This window comes from Anolis sagrei, chromosome 2, assembly GCF_037176765.1.
Source record: "Anolis sagrei isolate rAnoSag1 chromosome 2, rAnoSag1.mat, whole genome shotgun sequence".
NCBI classification, from domain to species: domain Eukaryota; kingdom Metazoa; phylum Chordata; class Lepidosauria; order Squamata; family Dactyloidae; genus Anolis; species Anolis sagrei.
The window spans coordinates 140,321,287-140,343,340 of NC_090022.1; the positions used below are offsets into that span (position 1 = coordinate 140,321,287).

At 40.4% G+C, this 22,054-nt stretch overlaps 1 protein-coding gene across 3 annotated transcripts in view; it reads right to left on the reverse strand.

Annotated features, from left to right (window-relative positions):
* Positions 1–22,054, reverse strand: part of LIMA1 (LIM domain and actin binding 1) — a 77,878-nt gene that overhangs the window by 3,448 nt on the left and 52,376 nt on the right. For 2 of the 3 annotated variants that reach the window (XM_060764025.2, XM_060764031.2), the window contains 6 exons: positions 16,333–16,441; positions 14,846–15,003; positions 10,287–10,385; positions 4,882–4,930; positions 3,426–3,541; positions 145–278 (listed from right to left, as the gene is read on the reverse strand). In XM_060764025.2, the coding sequence (XP_060620008.2) occupies positions 145–278; positions 3,426–3,541; positions 4,882–4,930; positions 10,287–10,385; positions 14,846–15,003; positions 16,333–16,441 (665 nt within the window). The remainder of the gene's footprint in view (positions 1–144; positions 279–3,425; positions 3,542–4,881; positions 4,931–10,286; positions 10,386–14,845; positions 15,004–16,332; positions 16,442–22,054) is intronic. The other variant, XM_060764030.2, reaches the window with a different exon arrangement.

Below are 22,054 nucleotides of genomic sequence, written 5' to 3' on the forward strand. Positions count from 1 at the left end.
ATGTCCAGTTCACATGTCTCAGCACTACTGTGCCAGAGAACACTTCCCTTTCCCAGCCCCCAGTTTCATTAATCTTTAGAAGCAAAAGCAACCTACTTTTGCTTTTAAAACAGCAATGCTGTACCTGATGGATCTTAGACTTACGTGAGTTTGCTGTTGCAGTAAGAACAGCGGAAGCAGCTGATGTGGTATACTTGCTGGTTGGCAAGCAGGCGCTCCATGGGATATACAGTCTTCTTGCATGCAACACAAGCTTCCTTTGGTGGCAACTGGAACTTCTAATAGAAGAAAAATGAGTTATTATTATCAAGGTGAAACTAGTGTGTGCTCACACTTTACTATTATTCCTCCAGTACCCCTGTAAGTCTAATATATTTCAGTTCAACTCAGAAGCAAGAATATTTCTCTTCTCAGAAGGTCCCTTGTTATAGTCAAGTAACAATGGCTGGCTTTATGAAAATGGGTAATATGCAAACATCATTTAATGTTACAAATTGGAACCAAGTTCAATCTCTCAGAAGATCAGTTAATGGGGCTGCAGGGGAGGAATGCAAGGGGAGATGAAGAATAGCTCAGCAGAAGCTCAAAGGAATGGCGACACACATGGAGCAGTTCACACTGAATTGTTCACCTTTTGTGGCAGATCAGCTTCACAATAAAACAGCAGGATATGCACATAAGCAACCTGAACGGTCTTAGACATCGTGTCTTCTAACTTCTCCTGTACATTGAGGAAGTCTTTTATTTTAATGATACATGGATGCTCATATCTTTTTGTTCAATCATGTTTTTTTTAAAAAAAAATACAGAAGGCTTTCTTAAAAGCACAAAGCACAAAGAGTGGATAGCAAGGGTGCATTTAATTGTTTTTGGATTGGAAGCTGAGAAATCGATTTTAATTTTGTTTATTTATATGTGTAGGGGAAGGGGGAACATTTTAGAGGGAGAACATTTACACATAATATAAGCTATTTACGACACATTAAGGCTTTGTATGTAAAATAACACCAAAATAGATTTTAAAAGAAAGTTCTTCCAGTTCTGCAAACAGTGCTTTAAAAAGGCAGCAGGTGATGCGTGCAGTCCCATAAAGCCATCTTCAAATGTTCATTGTGCTCTGCAATAAAAGGTGTGGCCCAAAAGTAAAGAGATATTGTATGGCAGTGATAAAACAAATTGATTTATTGTTCTGCCAGGTGGGTGATATGCCAAGGCAGCCTAAACAAGGCTGGTCATGTTAGCAGCACAAAGCTGCTTCTATAAACACAGATAAATACTATTTTCCTTTCAAAAAGCAGCAGCAGCAGCAAAATCCTACAAATTACAACTCCCCAAAACGGTATTCTTTTATGCTGATGATCAGTGAGCTCCCAATATTATGAGCTATTTTAAACAGTAGGAAAATTGATCCCTTTAGTGACAAGCAGGATCCAAGCCATAAACATGCTTGGCTACCAAAATACTGGATTTCCCTAATTTCATCAGGCATCAAATATTTGCCCTGCATGACACGGATTGCGGTGACATACGCTTCCCATCCAACTTACATGCATCTATGCAGAAGGAGTTTGGGATGTGTAGATGTATTTTCTTTTCCAAGCACGCTATGAATAGCAACTACAGAAGGGTGAAGTCCGGTTAATAAAAAGAGGAGAGCAGGCAAGAAAGCTGAGAGTTGAGCTCACATTAAAAGGGAGGCAGAAGGCAGGAGTAGAGATTAGGAACCAGGAGCAGGAAACAGAAGCTGGAAAAGACAAACGGCTATTTATAAACATATATCTGGGTTGGTATGAAAGCACACTACCAAGCTCCTTGGGTGCAAACTATGTTACTTACTTACACGTTGCTCAATTAGGACAGATAGAACCGATAATTAAGTTTGTAGGTCCAAGGAGCAATGTGTCCCACAAAATAGTTCTCATTGTCACATCATAATGAAATATTCTACAGCAGTTGTTGCTATAGAAAAAAACTTGAAATAGAAAGTAACTATATATTTTTGTATTTTCTTTCAAAAACTGATTGGGAACTGATTGGGAACTATGCATAGGTTAGACAGCACATTAGTGATAGAAATAAAACTACACTATTTCTGATCAGAGAAGCCACAATTATTTGTTTTCCCTATTCCCTCCTGGAAAACCATATACTCTTTCTCTTCTAACATATCTCATCAATTTACCTACAAACAGGTGTTGTTGACGTTGTGAGCCTTCAAGTTGTTTCTGACTTATGATGACCCTAAGAAAAACCTACCACAGGATCTTATTCAGAGGGGCATGGCCTTTGCCATCCTCTGAGGCTTAGAGAGTGTGACTTGCCCAAATGAAATTTCCCTGACTGAGAACAGATTCAAACTCTAGTTTCTGGAGTCTTAGTCAAACAACAAAATCACTACAACATGCTTGCCTTTCAAGAACAGGTGTGGCAGAATCAACATCCTATATTTAGCATAATTAAAATCTGGTATTGGGCTCAGATAGTCACCATATGAGGTGTCCAAAAGTGATCTTTCCAATTTCAATTGGAAAATGTCAAAATAATTTTCAGATGCCCTGTATATCCCATGGATTTTAGAACTGCAGGATGAGTTAGTGACTTCTTTTATGTGAGAGGATGTAATAATATATGGATAGTTCAATTTCTGAGAGAATCAGAATTATCTGTGTTGTCGAAGGCTTTCATAGCCGGAATCACTGGGGTGCTGTGAGTTTTCTGGGCTGTATGGCCATGTTCCAAAAACATTCTCTCCTGATGTTTCACCCACAGACCCCTCAGTCTCTGAGGATACCTGCCAAAGATGTGGGCGAAACGTCAGGAGAGAATGCTTCTAGAACATGGCCATACAGCCCGGAAAACTCACAGCAACCCAGAATTATCTCTTGATGATGTTAAGGTTAATCTGCATGGATAAGACTGCATTTTTTTCAGTGCCTAAAATAAACAAAAACCTGGTCCTTAAAAGTGATACGTATAACAAATTGCGTAATTTAGAAAGGCAATTGTCACGATAATGCATAATTTAGAAATATTCTAATTAATAAAAGAACATAATTACTATCACAGATATATGCAGTGTTGATTAATTTAAATCCACCCAGTGGGAAGGTAAAGCAAAGATGCCCAAGTGATTTCTATTAAGACTTGTCTTTTATATATGGGACACAAATGTTGATTAATACTGCAAATAAAGGAACATTTCAAAACTTTGTACATCAGTGGTACATTTGACCAGAATGGATTATGAAAATGTTAAACAAATAGTGTGACCTGGGGTTCTGAACTGTGCCCCCAGGAAGAAAGACAATTTCCGCAGTGGCATAGAGTGGATGTTTTTGCTATATTGGCAGTCCCTCACACACTGGAGGATTTGGGACTTGTTTCTTTTGCATTGCCCGTTGCTACAACAGATATATTCACAGTACCTTCACTGCTTTCGGGGGAGAAATATCCGTCTGGCTAGATCCTCTAGAATCAGGACTTTGTTGTTTGGCAAAGACAGACCTCGAGACTTCACCATCCTTCTGGAAACTGAATCCAACTGAAAACAGAAGTAGAAGTCTTATTAGTATTTAAATCTTTTAAACTGCAAAAGTTAATTTCTCATCATAGTTTAAGAAAGATACAATTAAACTAATGAAGGATGACCTTCAGGGATGAAGGATGACCTTCAGGGAAACCAAATGGAAGCAATAAAGTGCTCCTGGCTTCTTTAAATGCAAGATTTCTTTTCCTATACATGAAACTTTCCTCTTTCAGGTGAAACCAGGGCTTAATAGGTTTCAAATATCCAGTTAGAAAGGAAAACAATTCTTTTTTCTGTTGAAGATAAAAAAGCTAACAGAATGGGAGGGGAGGGGATGCATAAAAAACACAAAAAGCAATATCTACATTTGAAAACTCCCCATGCAATTCTACACTGGAAATAAAAGCAACCCTTTTCCTTTGGCCATAATGGTACAGAAAGGATGTTAAAAGGCATTACAAACAGGGGGAAATTGATACACAATGAAGCTAGAGAAAGCCACACTGCCTAGACACGTTTTGAAGTATTGTTATTTAAGAGCATTTAATTTTGATTTTATCTACTTGCCAGTCATTCATTTTTATTTATTTATTTATTTATTTATTTATTTATTTATTTATTTATTTATTTTATACTTGCCTTTCTCCCCATGGGAGAAAGCATATTTATGTATGTATGTATTATGTATGTATGTATGTATGAAGCCAAGGTGAGTCCAAGGTCATCCCTATCATAACATTCAAATTCATCAGCTGATGTTCGGAGTGGCTATGGTATACGATTTCTGGATCATGGGATTTCAATGTTTATACTAGGATGATTTTATGCTTTGTCTGAATGTTTAAATTTTATGTATGCCTTATGTTTAATGGTTTTTAATTAAGTTCATAGTTATATGTAGTAATTAGTTATTATGATTTCTTTGTGTACTATATGTTGGCATTGAATTTTTGCCATTAGTATGTTGTAAACCACCTTGAGGGGTGAGGAAAGAGGTATATAATATAAATACAGTAATAAATAAATAAGTCTCTTTCCTCTATTTTAATAATATCTACACACTCTCAATGTAGTATGCTTCCTTTGTGCACACAAACACCTTCAGCCATATTTTCCTAAGATATGAACCTTTGCAGGTATTTTTTAAAAAAACCTCATATTAAATCTTGACCTTCTGGAAAAAAAATACTAAGAATAAATTTGGATGAATAGCTAACTGGGAAGATTGATTCTACCTTCAGAGTCTGGAGCTAGTTGGAGAACACAGAGCTGATATGTATTTATAACTTCGGCCACCAAAAATTTTAAACCTCCATTCATCTTTAATGGTAGACAGGGTGAAATTAAGAACTTACTGTTGCCATCTTCACCGTTGCTGGCATTCAGACCATCTCCTACGGAAATCTGCGTAGGAAATATAGATTTTGTTAGACTCCCATTACAAAAATATCCAAAGAAGTGGAATTACCTCCTTATGTGGCAATGTGTATACTGTATAATTAATGTGTGCATAATTTTATATAAAAACAAAAATACATTTAGGAACAATCACAACAAGCCAATACATTGGTGACACATAAGCCAGACTGGAGATCAAGACAAAATAAGCACAACAACTGCAGGCCATTAGAGTTATAGCTCTGCACTGCCAGGCATTTTAAGATTAATTCTGCTTTTCCATCATCTTGGCTGAGATGGCAAGAACAAATCCTTTCTCTACTTAAAATACTTCGGTATCTGATCACTTTAGTATCTTCTCATTGCCATTGTTCTGAGTTCATATTGTTGTTTTATATATTACTGGTTTTATTTTGAATTGTACTGTGTGTTTATTCTATGTGTTGTTTTAGGCACATTGTGCCATGTGTAAGCAACCCCAAAATCCTTCAGGGAGATGGAGGTGGGATACAAACATAAAGTTATTGTTATTATTATTATTATTATTATTATTATTATTATTATTGCATATTACGGCTACGGGCGCCTCAGCACCTCTTCATAATTCTTCAAAATCTATTGAAAATAGATCATAATATATCATAATTCCCAGATATCTTGGAGGGGTGATTTGCTATTTAATATTATTTTGCCCCTCAATTAAAAAAAAAACATTAAAATATAAATTGCAAGTGACTTTTCTTGTCTTAGACATGAGGTAGACATGCTCTTTCTCCTTTCTTTGAATGGATTCTAAAGTGACGTACCATATCTTTTGTAGTTTTGATAGTCTCTTGGCTCCTAAGTCTTTAAAAATGGCTACAGGATATTTGTGCATGTTTTTTTAAAGTCTTGCTTCCCTAAATGCCAAAATAGTTAAGATTTAGCCAGTAAGGTTGATATAAAGTTGTGGCTGATGCTCGCCTTGGAATAATTTTAATATACACAGGTCTTGCTGTGTTTCTCTCATGATACTGTGTCACCAGGAATGCTGGAGACATGCATCATGTTCACACTTCTGAGATACACAAAGGGGTCCAGTTCAGGAGGCTGGAAACTCATAAGGTCTCGTACAGAGACTGAGTTAAAATTGTTTCCACTGCCCTAGCATTTAATCAACTTAGCTGATTAGAATTGCTTTCAATTTATTCACAGATCCCGCAGCACAGCACCCCCCACCAGACTACTGCATTTGTGTGGATTATCCATGACTACAGCTGCTGCTACTGGGGGACCTTCAGCATGCAATATATTTAATGTCAGACTCATATCAGCTAATTTAACATCTAAAACCTGTGAAGGTTAATTGTGAAACTGCACTCCCAGATTCCTACCCACAACATTGCTAGAGTAATCCTCTCTCTATTAGCATTGACAATGTACCCAATTTTGATGGCACTTCTAACTTTTACTCTTGGAACTCTCCAAACCAACAGGCAATGTTTGCTGCAAAATTCCTGGAGGACCCTTCCACATAGATGAATAAAATCTCACATTATCTGCTTAAAATATTTGGCAGCGTGGACTCAGATAACCCAGTTCAAAGCAGATATTGTGGAATTTTCTGCCTTGATATTCTGGGTTATATGGCTGTGTGGAAGGGCCCTGGGTTCTTTCATGAGGTTAAAGAAAGCACCGGGAGCTTGTTTACTCATTATGTGCTATTGTGATAGGACTAGGACAGGGACAGTGCATTCTTTTTCAACCTGAAGCCCTCTGGGCCTGTTACTATAAATCTACTACTATCCTCAACTGTCATGATTAATGACTGTGCCAACTGGATATGAGAGGAGCTGTAGTCCAAGAGAGCACCAAACCCGATCTACTTCCAGTCTCCAAATGGCAAAGTTGGCTATCCTTCATTCAATAGTAGGCTCCATTATCTTTCATGTCAGAAGCAACTTAAGAAACTGCAAGTTGCTTCTGGTGTGAGAGAATTGGCCATCTGCAAGGACGTTGCCCAGGGGATGCCTGGATATTGATGTTTTACCATCCTTTGGGAGGCTTCACTCATGTCCCCACATGGGGAGCTGGAGCTCAACAGATGAAAGCCTATCCCGCTCCCCGAATTCGAATCCCCGACCTTTCGGTCAGCAGTCCTGCCGGCACAAGCATTTAACCCGTTGCACCACCAGGGGGCTCCAAGTAGGCTTCCTGAAAGAGGGGTTGTTATTGCTGTTGTAGTTTTGAGTGTGGGTTTGACAGGCCCGGTTTTCAAATACAAAAACGCTGTCTTCTTTCCTGACATGCCTGCTCTATTAAATAAAAGACAGCTTAAGACTGCTCACACTAAGGAATTAATAGATCATAATAAGCTTAACAGCAGCATCTTGCTAATTTACCTTGGAAGCCCCATCCCAAGCAACTGAACTGTGCGAATTAGTAAGGAAGCACATAAGCTGGGATAACGACACACTGTGCCCATTTGGCTCATTTTGGGGGAAGAGGTCTCTCAAAGCATTCCACGGCAGATACTACAATGTTAGAGAGCTCATGGAGGGCATTCCTGCCCCAGCCCTCACTGTGATGTGAAAAGTGCAACAGAGCAGTGCTCTCAGCATGCAAACTGAAGGATATGCACAGTAACCACACACGGGCAGGTTTAGGCAACATTTCTACTTATATCTCCTACATTCACATGGAATAGCTAGGCCTGTATGTGTGGATTTTTAAAAAGGCAAGCACTGACACATCCTTTCCCCAGCCTCTATCCCCATTCTATCCCAGTTTTTCTTGCATGAGCTCCCCATGCACTTTAAGCAAACGCTGAGTCACCAAAGGCAGGAAAGCCGCAAAAATGCCTATAAATTAGAGAGTTATTCACTCTTTCACATCAGCAGGAAGAGGCCTTTTATTCAGACCATCCACATAGCTGTAGGAAAAGGGAACAAAGAAGGAAATTAGTGCTTGCTCTGACATAAGCTCACCTCTTACTGGGGAAGTTGTTTCTGAAATACTCAAGAGGTTACATACATCTGAGGATTCAGGACAACTCTCCAAGAGAACAGCTATCTGCCCAAGGAGGATGTGCCAACAGTTAATCCTATTCCAAAACCTGGGTATTTGATGGTAGCAGGAGGGGGAAGGAGTCCTATGACATACATGCTTCTCTAGGTTTCATCATCAACAATGCATGAGGATGTAACTGATCACTCCAGTTAAGTAATACAACCATGGTTTCAATTTCTGGATTACACTAAAAGTAGGGACACATTTCTAGGCAAGGAAAAGATGTCCCGCAGGACTAGGAAGCTAGGAAGTTCTTGCACTTGCTGTGGGAAGGCCTGCTACTTAGTATGGGCATAAATACTTAAATACGAGGGTTGAATGAAAAGTAATGCCTCCACCTTCGTTACTTGGGTTTGGATGGGAATATTTTAATAAATCAAACACAGAAATAATCCTTAGAATGTGCTCTTTAACTACCACTATTCACTTTTCCACATAATCACCAGACAATTTGATATATTTCTGCCAACGATGAAAAAGTTTTCTGAAGCTGTCACGAAAGAAGTCGACACTCTGTTTCCGCAACCAGAGTCTCACAGTTCTCTCAGTGTCTTCACCAGATACATAATGATGTCCCCACAAATGTTTTTTTCATTATCGGGAACAGTGCTTAATCTGGACTGTATGGAGGATGTCGTATGATGGTGAGATCCAATCTCTGAAGTTTCAAGTCTGTGCGCTTTCATTTCAGGTGTCAGCATCCTGGGTACCCATCATGCACAGATCTTTTGATAGCCAAGCAAATCAATAATATGACCCACGTGTTCTTGTGAAATGCCGATTATGCTTGAAATTTCTCTCTGAGTGATACGATGATCGTCCTGAATCAATCTGTCAACCTTTTGCTTGTGAAACTCAGTGGTTGCTGTCACAGGATGACCCACATAACATCAAGACTTGGACACAGTGTGTTCTTCACTCTTTGCTTGTCACGCAAGTCAGATGTTCCCACCTCAACATCTTTAAACTTTCTCGCCCAATGATGCACAGTACTCACATCAATGCAATCACCATAAACAGCTTGCATTCTCTGATGAATCTCCTTTGGGATGACACTTTCTGCTGTCAAGAATTCAATGACTGCACGTTGCTTAAGTTGCATTAACCGACCGTTTGCACAGGGTTCCATACTTCACACTTTAACAACACAACCGTTCAATGCTAAGGCTTCCTGCCAAAATGGAACTGTAGAGGAGGGTCTACTGAACAAGCCAGTACCTGCCGCATACCAGTACTGCCATCTGTTGAGGAGTTATGAAGATGGAGGCATTACTTTTCATTCAACCCTCGTATTTAGCTCGCACGCTCACATGCACACACTCTACAAGTAGTAAATATGGAAAGGATGGGAGTTTGGAGAATGTCTGAGGTACATAAATAGGAGGGACCCACATAATATCAAGACTTAGACAGATATTTAGAGCCACAGGCTGCAGTCTTGAACACAGCGAGACAACCTAAATCCCATTAGCTTCAGTAGGTTAACCCATTAGCAGAACTGCAGCCACAGTGTGTTCTTCACAGTATGAACAAGAGAGGATAAAGAACAGGATGCGTCTCAGCTTTGCCTTCCTCTGGCCCTTCTAAACAAAGGGATCCCTCTAGTCTTTTGCATTTGCTTTGAATTTCCCAACTGAGGATATCCAGTTTCAACAAAAAAGAATTGCTACACAAGAGTCTCCACTTCCAGATTAATAAAGGAGATGAAAAGGGAGAGAAGTATTGGTTTCAGTGACTTGCCCAAAGTAATGAACAGACACTAATGTTTCTTGTACCCAGCCACCACCCCCATGGAAAAAAAGCTCCTTCTAACAAGTGAGCACTGTGCACTTTGAGGCAATGCTCACTCTTCCACCTTCCCAACTCCAAGTACAGTTGACCCAGGAAAAGCTCCTACCTGAGTGGGTAGAGCATGCCCCAAGCAAACCTACAGAAAGGAGTAAGGGTTCACAATCATCTGCTGGGCAAAAACAACGTTTGAGCTACACAGGAATCTTACATATCAAGGATATTCAAACCCCAAATAGGATGCTACTCAAAAACCCTTTAACTGCCACAAAATCAAACATTCAAAATTATGTACTGATCAAGTATAAGGAGAAAGTGTACACTTCCTAGTACAAATGCTTTAAAGATAAACTTTCCTTTCTACAATATTATAGCAAGAACCTTAACACAGCCTGCAACCAATTTTCATCAGTAGATGCAATTCAGTTTCCAGATGCTGTGGTTTTATAGCATTCTGGGTGTGCCTCTTCAAGCTCTAGTCCAAGTGAAGTTGCTCTGATCTTCAGCCAACATGACCATCTCTTACCTTCTCCCCATCCTCCTGGGGAAACAAGTCTTCAGAGCAAGGGGGCAAGTTCTCCTTCTGTTCATTGCTGTCTTCACTTTCACTGGCTTCAATCTCATTCTACAGAAGGACAAAGCACTTGAGCATTTGTATATTTCAATCCAAAAAAGAAAGGGCTACCTGGGTCTTTATGAGGGGTTTTCTCTAGGGAGGAAGGAATATAGTGTATGACACGGATACACTCTTAGTGCCACACCAGATCCGAAATCAGAAATCACTAGACAGGATCCATTGGTGTCCAGGATAACCCTCATATCTGCAAGGGATATTATCCAGACTTAATATGGAAATGTGAAATCACAGTTGGGTAAATTAAATTGCGGTCCTGTCCATGGGCATCCTGTATTTCTTCTGTATCCCACTACTGCTGCAACAATTAGATATTCTACCCCTCCTGAGACAATAAAGTAAATTGGTGTAGCTTGGTCACCATCTGCCACAAATATTACAACTTGTTAATACTATTATTTAATCATGTCTTGGATAGTTTACAAAAGAAAAATTGGGATGTAAGCTCTAATAATAATAATAATAATAATAAGTTCTAGAGCACAATACTCCTGACCTCACAATCGTGTTAAAAAACAAAGTATGGATTGTCGATGTTGCAATCCCAGGTAACAGCAGGATTGAAGAGAAACAACTGGAAAAGCTGACATGATATGAGGATTTAAAGATCTAACTGCAAAGACTCTGGCACAAGCCAGTCAAGATGGTCCCAGTGGTGATCGGCACACTGGGTGCAGTGCCTAAAGACCTTGGCCTGCACTTAAACACAATTGGCGCCGACAAGATTACCATCTGCCAGCTGCAGAAGGTCACCTTATTGGGATCTGCACGCATTATTCGCTGATACATCACACACTCCTAGACACTTGGGAAGTGTCTGACATGTGATCCAGTACAACAGCCAGCAGAGTGATCTTGTCTGCTGTGGACTCATCTTGTTGTGTTTCAAATAATAATAATAATAATCATCATCATCATCATCATCATCCCACAATATCCACTACATGTGCTATTTTATCTGTGCTGGCTATAGTTAATAAGAGATGTAATCCAATTACTTCTGGAGGGCCACAGATCTCCCAGTTTTGACTTAATGGGTACTTTTCGTGCTAGGAGCAACTTGAGAAACTGCAAGTTGTAATATTTGTGGCAGATGGTGGCCAAGCTCCACCAATTTACTGGAGCGAGAGGATTGGCTGTCTGCAGGACGCCCGGATATTTGATGTTTTACCATCCTTGTGGGAGACTTCTCTCATCTCCCCACATGGGAAACTAGAGCTGACAGACAGGAGCTTGCCCTGCTCCCCGAATTCGAAATGCCAACCTTTTGGTTGACCAGTTCAGCCAGCACAAGAGCTTAAACCATTGTGCCACCAGGGACTCCATAAACAAAATAGACTGAAAAGAAAACTGTCCCAAATTAGCAGTAAGTAGCACTATAAAAAAAGATAGCCATTACAGTAATATAACAAGGTCAAGACATCTTGTTCTGAAAAGTTAGATATGGAAATTAGAAATCCCTATATTTGCTATACTGAGTAATGGCCTGAGTAATGGAGACAATTACGTAGGCCACAAAATAATAGAGACAATTATCCAAACTCATTCTGAGCAGAATCTATCGACAGGTTGACTGTGGATGTCTTGGCTTAATATCCATAGAGTCCACTGAGTGCTCTCCCCACCCACAGAGTTATGAAAAAGTTCTCCCCAAAAGGAAATAAATTTATCTTTCCTGTCCCCAAAGCTCTTTATGAGAAGCGAAGAGGAGGACTGTGTCCTGTCAGTTACACACCAATTATATGGATGGGGCATGTAACTGAGCAAAGAGAAACCTGCAGCCTTAGTGGCCACTGCACTGAAACCTTAAGACCCAAGTAACATCCTTTGATATACCTAAGAAGAGTCCATACCAGCAAGGGAGTGCAGTTCCTAGATGCACAAAACATGTGGGCTTTAAACTCAATAGCTCTTACTCATTAAGGCTACTTGACCAATAAGTGCCTTATTCCTTATCATCTGAAGCAGTTAAGTCTCCAGAGCTGTAAACTGACTCTGCACAGAAACGGTTGCTAACGGCACTCACAAAACAGACATGAACTCTGACCCAAACCAGCTGTTCACAAGGATTTATCGCAAATTAGCATTGTAGTGGCTAAATGAGCATGGAACCCTCCAGCCGGAAGCCCCAAGGCTCCCTCCTCCCCAGGCATCTACTTTTGTCCTTTTCACAAGAATCCCTTCTACCACATGGGGCCTGTTTAAGACAGTACCACATACTCTTAACATAGCTACAGCTCTCAGGATGCAATTGAAGAGTTGTCATCCAATACAGTCACAACTCTTAAGCATTAATCTGGAACAACATGGGAATTAGGGAGGGGAGGAACTGGAAAAGTAGCCTCAGACTAATGATGTGCCAAATATCACTAAATTTCCAAGATCAGTTATCCACAACACCGCTTTTCTTTAGAAGGGCATTCCCAAGGCTTTGTTACAAACACCTTGGTGTGGCAAGAGCTTTAAACCAAAGCAACTTGGCCTCTTTGGCCATTACTGAAATCCTGGACAGATTTTTGTGGTAAGTGGTTAATTGAGTCCTTAGATATCAACAAATGACTGACATCTGTCACTCTGAGAAGAAAACTGAACACAGAGTCAAGGAAAGCCAAGCTTCAAAAGTAGAAGAATGAGAATAAGGCAGCCATTAGCAGATGAGGAGATTTATTAGACTAGGGACAATTACCCATGCCATTAAATTCCCTTCAATTATTGAACTAGAGGATAGGAATTACAGTGGTGCATATGGCATGAAGAAGTCATTGCATTCGAGTGACAAACATTCCACTAGCAAGTTGTAATTTGATGGCAGATACAAGGCATGCAAGAATTTTCACAGGACACAGGAAAGTGGAAGATTGCATTGTTTTCCCTATGTAATGTGACCGGACTGTGTCAGCCTGACTGGAGCAGTCATTCCCTATTCTCTGCAGGGCCATACAATTCCTCAAGGACTAATGTTCATAATTAAAGAGTCTTGTGAGTCCGTAGAGTACCCATCCAGAGGTGCTTGCCTGCTGCATGGCTGTATGATCTGTTGGCTCAATCCATCTTTACACCTATTATTGCTGCATTCTCTGCTCAGAAAGCACATGGGCCATTCAGTCCCTTTTCCCATTGAGAAATGCAGCAAAATTTTTCTCTTTGGAAAAGAGGGGGCTCCCTGCTGTATCTCTGGCCAGTCACAGCTTTTGGCCCAAATTCTCCTGATCAGAGTGACAAGTGGTGAGCTCCTAAGGAAAGAGCATTTTTTCCTAGGCATATTGGTTTTTAGTCAAAATAGTGAAAGTTTGGATTGCTATGAGTTTTCTGGGCTGTATGGCCATAATCCAGAAGCATTCTCTCCTGACATTTTGCCCACATCAATGTGTTCTAAAATCTTCCAGCTGGTTGCCTTGAGTCCCATTTTGTCAGAAAACTGGAATATACATTAAACACATAAATAAATGATCATACATAATTTTAACTCATTGGAGTGACAAACTTTGGTTCCTTCAAGAACTTTTCTTTGAAAAGGGAGCCTGTGATGCTTCAATTGTCCCTGTCCATTGGCCATGTTGTTGTTTTTTCGTGTCAGGAGTGACTTGAGAAACTGCAAGTTGCTTCTGGTGTGAGAGAATTTGCCACCTGCAAGGACACTGTCTAGGGGATGCCCAGATGTTTTTCACCATCCTTGGGGAGGCTTCTCTCATGCCCCCGCATGGGAAGCTGGAGCTGACAGATGGGAGCTCACCCTATCTCAAGGATTTGAACCGCTGACCTGTCGGTCAACAATCCTGCTAGCACAAGGGTTTAACCCATTGCGCCACCAGGGGCTCCTGCCATGCTGGCTTGGCTGATGGGAACTGCATTCCCAACATCTGAAGAACTGCAAGTCTTGTTTCTTTCCCCGCCCCACCCATCACCACAACTGTCAGCATTTCTTTTCCTGTTCAAATATTTAGCTAACAAGAACAGATCAAACACAGGTAGTCATTATGAATAAACTACATTAATGTACTATACAAAATGGAAGAAAACACCAGAGAGCAAGTGCAGAAAGAAGAATGTAGAGTGTGGGTTGCTTACAAAAACCAAATAGAGTGAACTTGGAAAGGTGGAGAGGAAGAATTCAGTAGAACTTTAGGCAAGTCACATAATCTTTTGTGCCAGTTTTTTCCCCATCAGGTTAACAAAGGCTGATATCATACTGCATGCAGATATCCTCAGAGGCAGAAAGCCAAGCATGCAAAAGAACAAGAAGGGAGCATTCCAAGAGCAGAGCAAGAGGAAGGCATGAATTTGAAAAATGTGCCATGGGCTTGAAAAGAAAAGTGAACAGTAAGGAGGCTCTCAAACCCCTGCTGCCAGCTTCGGAGCATTTGCCTTCTGCAGTGATCACTTGAACTACTTCCTGAAGCAGAATACTCTGGTGAGGAAAGGGCCAGCCATGTCTAGGACAAGGGACATACCGCATGACTGCCGGAGCTGCCCTGCTTGGATACAGCCGCTTGGTACTTAGCAAGCCTGTCCTTAATTGATGTTTCCGACAAGCGAGGCGGCATCTCCTGGTTTCTCCTGCTCTCTGGTTTCTCTGGGCTGGATGTTGGGGAAGTGGAGAAGAGGTGACCTGAAACAGAATGTGCAGTTCAAGGTTATAGTGCCCGACCGCGGATTGAGGTTGACTTATACACCACTATATACGGCATTATGTAAAATTCCACAGCTTTTGCTTACAAGGCCAAATGAACTGCAAGGTGCCAGACCTCAAGGACAGAAGTGGATTTATGTTTGTCAAAATAGAAATATGGCAGCAGTAGCCAAGTTTTGGCAAGTTGACAATTTGAATCTTACATCTGTTATCAGCTCACTAGGTAGCCTTAATGGCCTTGATTCCCCAACTGCAACACTGGCTTAGCTTAAATTGTTATTGTAACGATTCCAACTACATAACATAGTACTTTGAACAATACAAATGTACTATACAAGCTAAGTATAACACTGTTTTAACAATACATAATTGGCTCTGTCGGCATACTGCAGTAACAATTGAAATTTTTCTTACATATATATAAGAATAATATATGGCAAAGGGAAGCTATATTGACATATTTATTCATTGTCTTTGCTAATTCTCTCTCTAAATAGCCCTAAAACACACCTTTTTGGGTTTTTCTTAACTTTATTAATCATTTTGTTTGTTTCTTTAATCACATTTCCACCAAAATCTTGTACCATCCTACAAGCCCACCAAACATGGAAAAGGATGCCTTTTTTTGTCTTGCACCTCTAGCATTCCCCTTGGAGAGATTTATCTATTTTAACTATCCTCTTTGGAGTTATATAAGGCTTATAAAAAATTTATAATATGGCAAAGGGACATTTCACCATCACAGTGGTAATGTAAAGGTAAAGGTTTCTTCCTGACATTAAATCCAATCGTGTCCGACTCTGGTGGGTGGTGTTCATCTCCATTTCTAAGCCGAAGAGCCGGCGTTGTCCATAGACACCTCCAAGGTCATGTGGCCGGCATGACTACATGGAGCACTGTTACCTTCCCGACAGAGCGGTACCTATTGATCTACTCACATTTGCATGTTTTCGAACTGCTAGGTTGGCAGAAGCTGCTACACAGTTCTACAATTCTATATAATAATAACATATTATATAGAGGAGTATCACATACATATATTTGGGAACAAGTGGGAAACTGAAGTTCTCTGCAGCATACAATGCATATATGATTTAAAGACACAAACACACACAATGTGTTATTCTTGCTTAATTACAGGGAAGATTTTCGATACAAGGCATGTGTCTGGTGAGGAATATCTGCATTGTTATCCTCCAACATCCAAGTTTTCAAGGTGGGTAGGAAGGTCTCCTTCTCTTTCATTTTGCCAAAAAGGATGGCTGCTCAGCATGCCACTGGATACACAGGAAATTGGACAGTGCTCACCTGAGACATTGTGGCTTTTTTCTCCAGAGCTGAAATCAAGGTCCTCTGAAGAAAAACTATTCTCTGAAATTCTTCTATTACCAGGAGCCCTGCCTTGGTCACGAAGAACCTGTTTCAAAAGACAGAAATGCATATATTTATTATCTAATCCCAAAAGAGACTGTTCAAACAACTTAAGCAAATAAGATCAACACTTCTTATTGTTGAATCAATATGTAGGCAATGAAGAGAATCAAATATTCTCTTCATTGCCTACATAAATTACACCTACTTTTCAGTTTAATTGATTAAAATTATAGCCCACTCCTGCTTCAGCAATTACATTTTTTCAGTTCAATTCAAATACCAACTTCTATATACAGTATAGGTCAGTGGTTTGAATCCAGGGAGTGGGGTGAGCTCCCGCTATTAGCCCCAGTGTCTGCCAACCTAGCAGTTCAAAAATATGCAGATGTGAGTAGATAGATAGGTACCACTCCAGTGGGAAGGTAACGGCGTTGCACACAGTCATGCTGGACTCATGACCTAGGAAGTGTCTATGGACAACGCCGGCTCTTCGGCTTAGAAATGGAAATGAGCACCACCCCCACAGTCGGACACAACTATACATAATGCCAGGGGAAACCTTTACCTATACCTATATACAGTATACTCACATATAGTTAACCTCACATATAAGCCAAGGGTTGGTTTTAAGACCAAAATTATGGATTTTATATGACTCATGGATAAGTCACTGTGCAAAAAAGGAAAAGCACCAGTGCCATCCCAGGGGCCCAGGCATCCCTGATCACAGCCACCAGCATTTCCACACACAGGCATTCAAAATATGAGGTGACAACATGATGGGGAGAATGGAGGGATCAGCACTTATTGTAGGTGCTCCTGGGATGGACTAAGCTCTTGCACTTGGCCACTGTACTCAGAGAAGGGAGTGGTGTTTTTTTATATAAGAGTTAAAGAAGAATACTTACATTGGCCTGTGAATAGGTCTACCAAGTTTCTTTGGGCTGATAGACTGACTAAAATATGTACACCAGTGGTTCTCAACCCGTGGATCCCCAGGTGTTTTGGACTACAACTCCCAGAAATCCCAAACAGTTTACCAGCTGTTAGGATTTATGGGAGTTGAAGACCAAAACATCTGGGGACCCACAGGTTGAGAACCACTGACAGAGATAAAGTGTTTTCAGGTGTCACTTTAATTCTACCCAAGAGTCTTAATTTACCTTATCAACTCCCTGTCCAGTTACAACTCCCTATCCAGCACAGAGACTGTCTTTATGTGATAAGAATGGGGAAGCTGTGACCCTTTAGGCATTCCTGAATCACTCCCATTATATATGGCCAATGGTTATACTTTGTGTGTGTGTGTGTCAGGAGCAACTTGAGAAACTGCAAGTCACTTTGGTGTGAGAGAATTGGCTGTCTGCAAGGACACTGCCCAGGGGACGCCCAGATGTTTTGATGTTTTACCATCCTTGTGGGAGGCTTCTTTCATGTCCCCGCAGGGGGAGCTGGAGCTGACAGAGGGAGCTCATCCGCACTCTCCCCTGATTCGCACCTCCGACATGTTGGTCTTCAGTCCTGCCGGCACAAGGGTTTAATTCATTGCGCCACCGGGGGCCCTTGTTATACTAACTAGGGCTACTGCACATTGCAGTCTAACAACCTTTGAAGGGGAGTACATGCCTTTAGTCCCTGCCTTCATTGTTTCCCACTTCACGTTAGATCTTTATTTTTATCATGCCTCTGCCTGTGACCACTGAGGTACCTGAACATTTCCATCTCTCTTGAACAGCTCTCCCTTGGCCAGATTCCCTATCAGGAACTCTCTTGCTATAAAATGCTCCTTCAATCTCAGCTTTCAAATATGTTCCTCCAAAACCCATGAAGTCTTTGTATGAAGCTTACAGCCTTGAGCCCTTCCTTACACAAAGCATGCATTGTTATCTATGCTTGTGCATATGTCCAAATGGCCCTTACCCCTCCCTCATCCACTCTTCCCTAAGCTGTCCGTCACCGTCAAACTGTGCCTTTATTTGTTTAAAATTTATGTTACTCCAATGCCCCAGGCATGTCGATATTACTCCACATACTGACATGACTGTCAATATAATCTAGGTCACAGGGGCAAATATGATTTGACAATTAGCATAAAAAATGCCTAATGCAGAATAGAGACATGGCACATTCAGACTCTAACTAGGTCATTTTTAAATTTACAATCTACCTCTCCCTCTAACAGGTTCCCAGGACAGATCCAAATAGAGTGAAACAAGTTATGCACTTCTTGATTTAGTAATTAAAAAAAAATAGAATTTGAAAGATGAAAAACCACTATGTCACTGTAGAGATTGATTCCCAATGACTCAATATACTGTGTGTCTCACAACTAGCACATCCTACAACTCTTACGTTTCTCTGAGGGTATCCTATCAGACTGGAAAAAATGATGGACGAGTGGGCTTATTAAGAAAAGACCCTCCACATAAATGTACAGCAAAGTAACTTATCAGCAGCCGCGTGACCCAGCATCAGTAGCCCAAAGAGATAAAAAGAACAAAAACACACAGACCAATGTTATCTCTTCCACAGGAGGCTTTTCGTTGTAGTAAAATAATATGGTTTGAACTATTTACAAGAACTAGGTTTCCATAACACAAATAAACAAATACATAAGAGCTTTACATGGAGCAGCTTTCACACTGGAGCTTTCTCACACAAGTCTTTTCTCACACTAAGGTTTACCTCACACTCTTCAGGACGACACTAGCTTTGGCCCACTAACTCTAACAGGCTTTGGCCTACTCACTCTCCTAAGGATGACACTAGCTTTGGCCCATTCACTCTAACAGGGTTCACCCTATTATTTTTTTCAGTGCTTGACTCACACTTTTGTAATCAAAAATACCTAGTTAATATTTAATATTTCTGACAACCCTTCTATTTTTGATTACAAACACCCCCAATTTAAAATCATAAATACATATATACATAAATACAATTTGCTGTTAAATTCACAGGATTTCACAACTAAAATTTACATGAATTTAGCATTTCAAAAATGTCAGATATGATACATGCATCTCAAAGTAGGCAGTCCTTGAGATTCATGCTGATGGTGAATTACTGAAATAGTTTGAGCTCACTATTTAGTCATTTTTTTAAACTTGCCTTAACCTTTTTTTAAATTATATTATTCAACAAGATGTCATAAAGTATAGCAAATCAATAGAAGTTTATCCCTGAAAAGAAAAAAAGTGAAAACTGAAGCAACTACCAGAAATAAAACAAACTTATTTGGACAGTCATAACCCAAAGTCAGTCACTAGTGAAAATACATACAGTAATTTTTCAACCTTCGCTAGTAATATGTTAGAAAAGGAATAATGATGCTTTGTTCAGCTGAAGGAATGGTAGGAACAGCAGCCAGAAAAGCCCATGTTAGCATGTTCATATTGATCCCAGTATTAGATTCCGTGACAATATATGGCCAAATGTGGATTTTTTTGCTGATCTCAGTTATTTCATTGTACCTTCTCTGTGATAGTATGGGTTGTCTTAAACTATCGAACCTACAGAGGTTTGGCACAAAGAATATGAAGTCAAAGACGAGAGCTATATATTGAAAAGCCTGCCATATTTAGCTTCAAATCGCAGTATTCTATGCCAGTGGTTCCCAAGCTTTGGCCCTCCAGGTGTTTTGGACTCTGGCTTCCAGATGTTCTGGCTGTTGGGTGAGCTGGATGGGGCTTCAGGGAATTGGAAGATAACCAAAGTTTGGGAACCACTGTTCTAGGCTATACCTACTCATCATGGCCTGGGGGCTTCATTCCATCATCAGATTAAACTCTGTGTGTGTGTGTGTGTGTGTGTGTGTGTGTGAGAGAGAGAGGAGCGACTTGAGAAACTGCAAGTAACTTCTGGTGTGAGAGAATTGGCCGTCTGCGAGGATGTTGTCCCGGGGACACCTGAATGTTTCATGTTTTACCATCCTTGTGGGAGGCTTCTCTCATGTCCCATATGGGGAGTTGGAGCTGACAGAGAGAGCTCAACCCACTTTCCCCGGATTTGAACCGATGACTTGTCGGTCAGCAGTCCTGTCGGCACAAGGATTTAACTTATTGTGCCACCGGGGGCTCCAGATTCAACATGACGTTTTATTAAATGGACAAATTACTGAGGCTTAGGGTATTACATTTTGCTCTAATAAAGAGAAGCAGGAACGGTGTGGCCTTCCAGATGTGCCTGGAATGCTGCCCTCAGCAGTCCTTATCACTACCAATGTCAGGGAGGGCTGCATATTGAGGTTTAACAACATCCAGGGAAAACTATACAGTTCTCATCCTTGTAAACAGACAATACAATGTGTAGAGTTAACACAGTTTGCCACGACTTTAACTACCATGACTCAATGCTATGGAATCCTGAGAGTTATAGTTTGGTGAGACATCAGCACTTTTTGGCAGAAAAGGCTAAACCTGTGAAACTACAACTCCCAGGATTCCATAGCAATGAGTCATGGCAGCTGAACTGCATTAATACAACAGTGTAGATACACCCACAGACACTTAAACAGATGTCCCCAACAGCTAAAGAAAATAGATCTTGCATTTCCCTATCCCTTTTTAGTACAGGAAGCAGCAGCGGGGTATTAGCATTGACCAAGATATATATAAAGAAGAGGGGCAAAAACCAAATAATTTGAAATAAAGGCAATTCTTTCCACAATGGTACCTACTCTCTTCTTCCCCCAACAAGAAGCAGCAGAAACAAGTTACATATTGAACTGTATTAAGGGTTATGCATACACACAGGCCTCTATTCCCTATCTGACATTAAATTTAAAAAATATCTTTCTGTTTTGATGTTTTAGCATAAAATCTGGCCACTGCATCTAGCAAGCTCCAAAAGTGTTTTAAAGCAAAGTGTTACAAGAGAACAGACTTTTTACACTATATAATGCTACATTTTAGAGTTCTGAATACAATGCACTAGCCACATGGACAAAAAAAACCCATACTCATTCTGGAGTGGTCCCTATCCGGAAACATTGCCCTTACGATGATTTGCATCCCAACCTGTTCTTTGGCTCCTAAACCGCCTTTAAAAGAATTGCCTTTTAACCATCATTTTGGCTAAACATCTGAATGAATTCCAGATTTTTTTTTCCGTGCAACCATTTCCCAATAAGTGGTTTCATATCAGAGATGGGTGTAAGTAATTTTTTATATATAAATAATTTTTATTATAATAAATATGTACTACAAACACATTTGCTAACAATTACAATCAAATGAGACATACTTAGTTTTGCAGTATTTACAATACTTGCAACATTCACATCAGAGATGGGATTAGGAGAAGCCTGAAATGATTGGTGGGAGAAGAGAAGGGCCAGTAAGTCAGGTGTCTTTGCACCAGGAAGAGGGTAGTTCACATCTAAAATTTTAATTTTAAATTTACAGACCCTTAGAGATTTGCAAAGCTTAGAATCATAGAAACATAGAGTTAGAAGAGACCCCCAAAGGCCATCTAGTCTAACCCCCTTCTATCATGCAGGAACACACAATCAAAGCAGCCTCGACAAATGGCAATTCAGTCTTTGGTTAGAAACCTCCAGAGAAGGACACTCCATCACGCTCCGAGGTAGCGTATTCCACTATCAAAATAGCTCTTACTATCAGTAAGCTCTTCCTAATGTTTAGGTGGAATCACT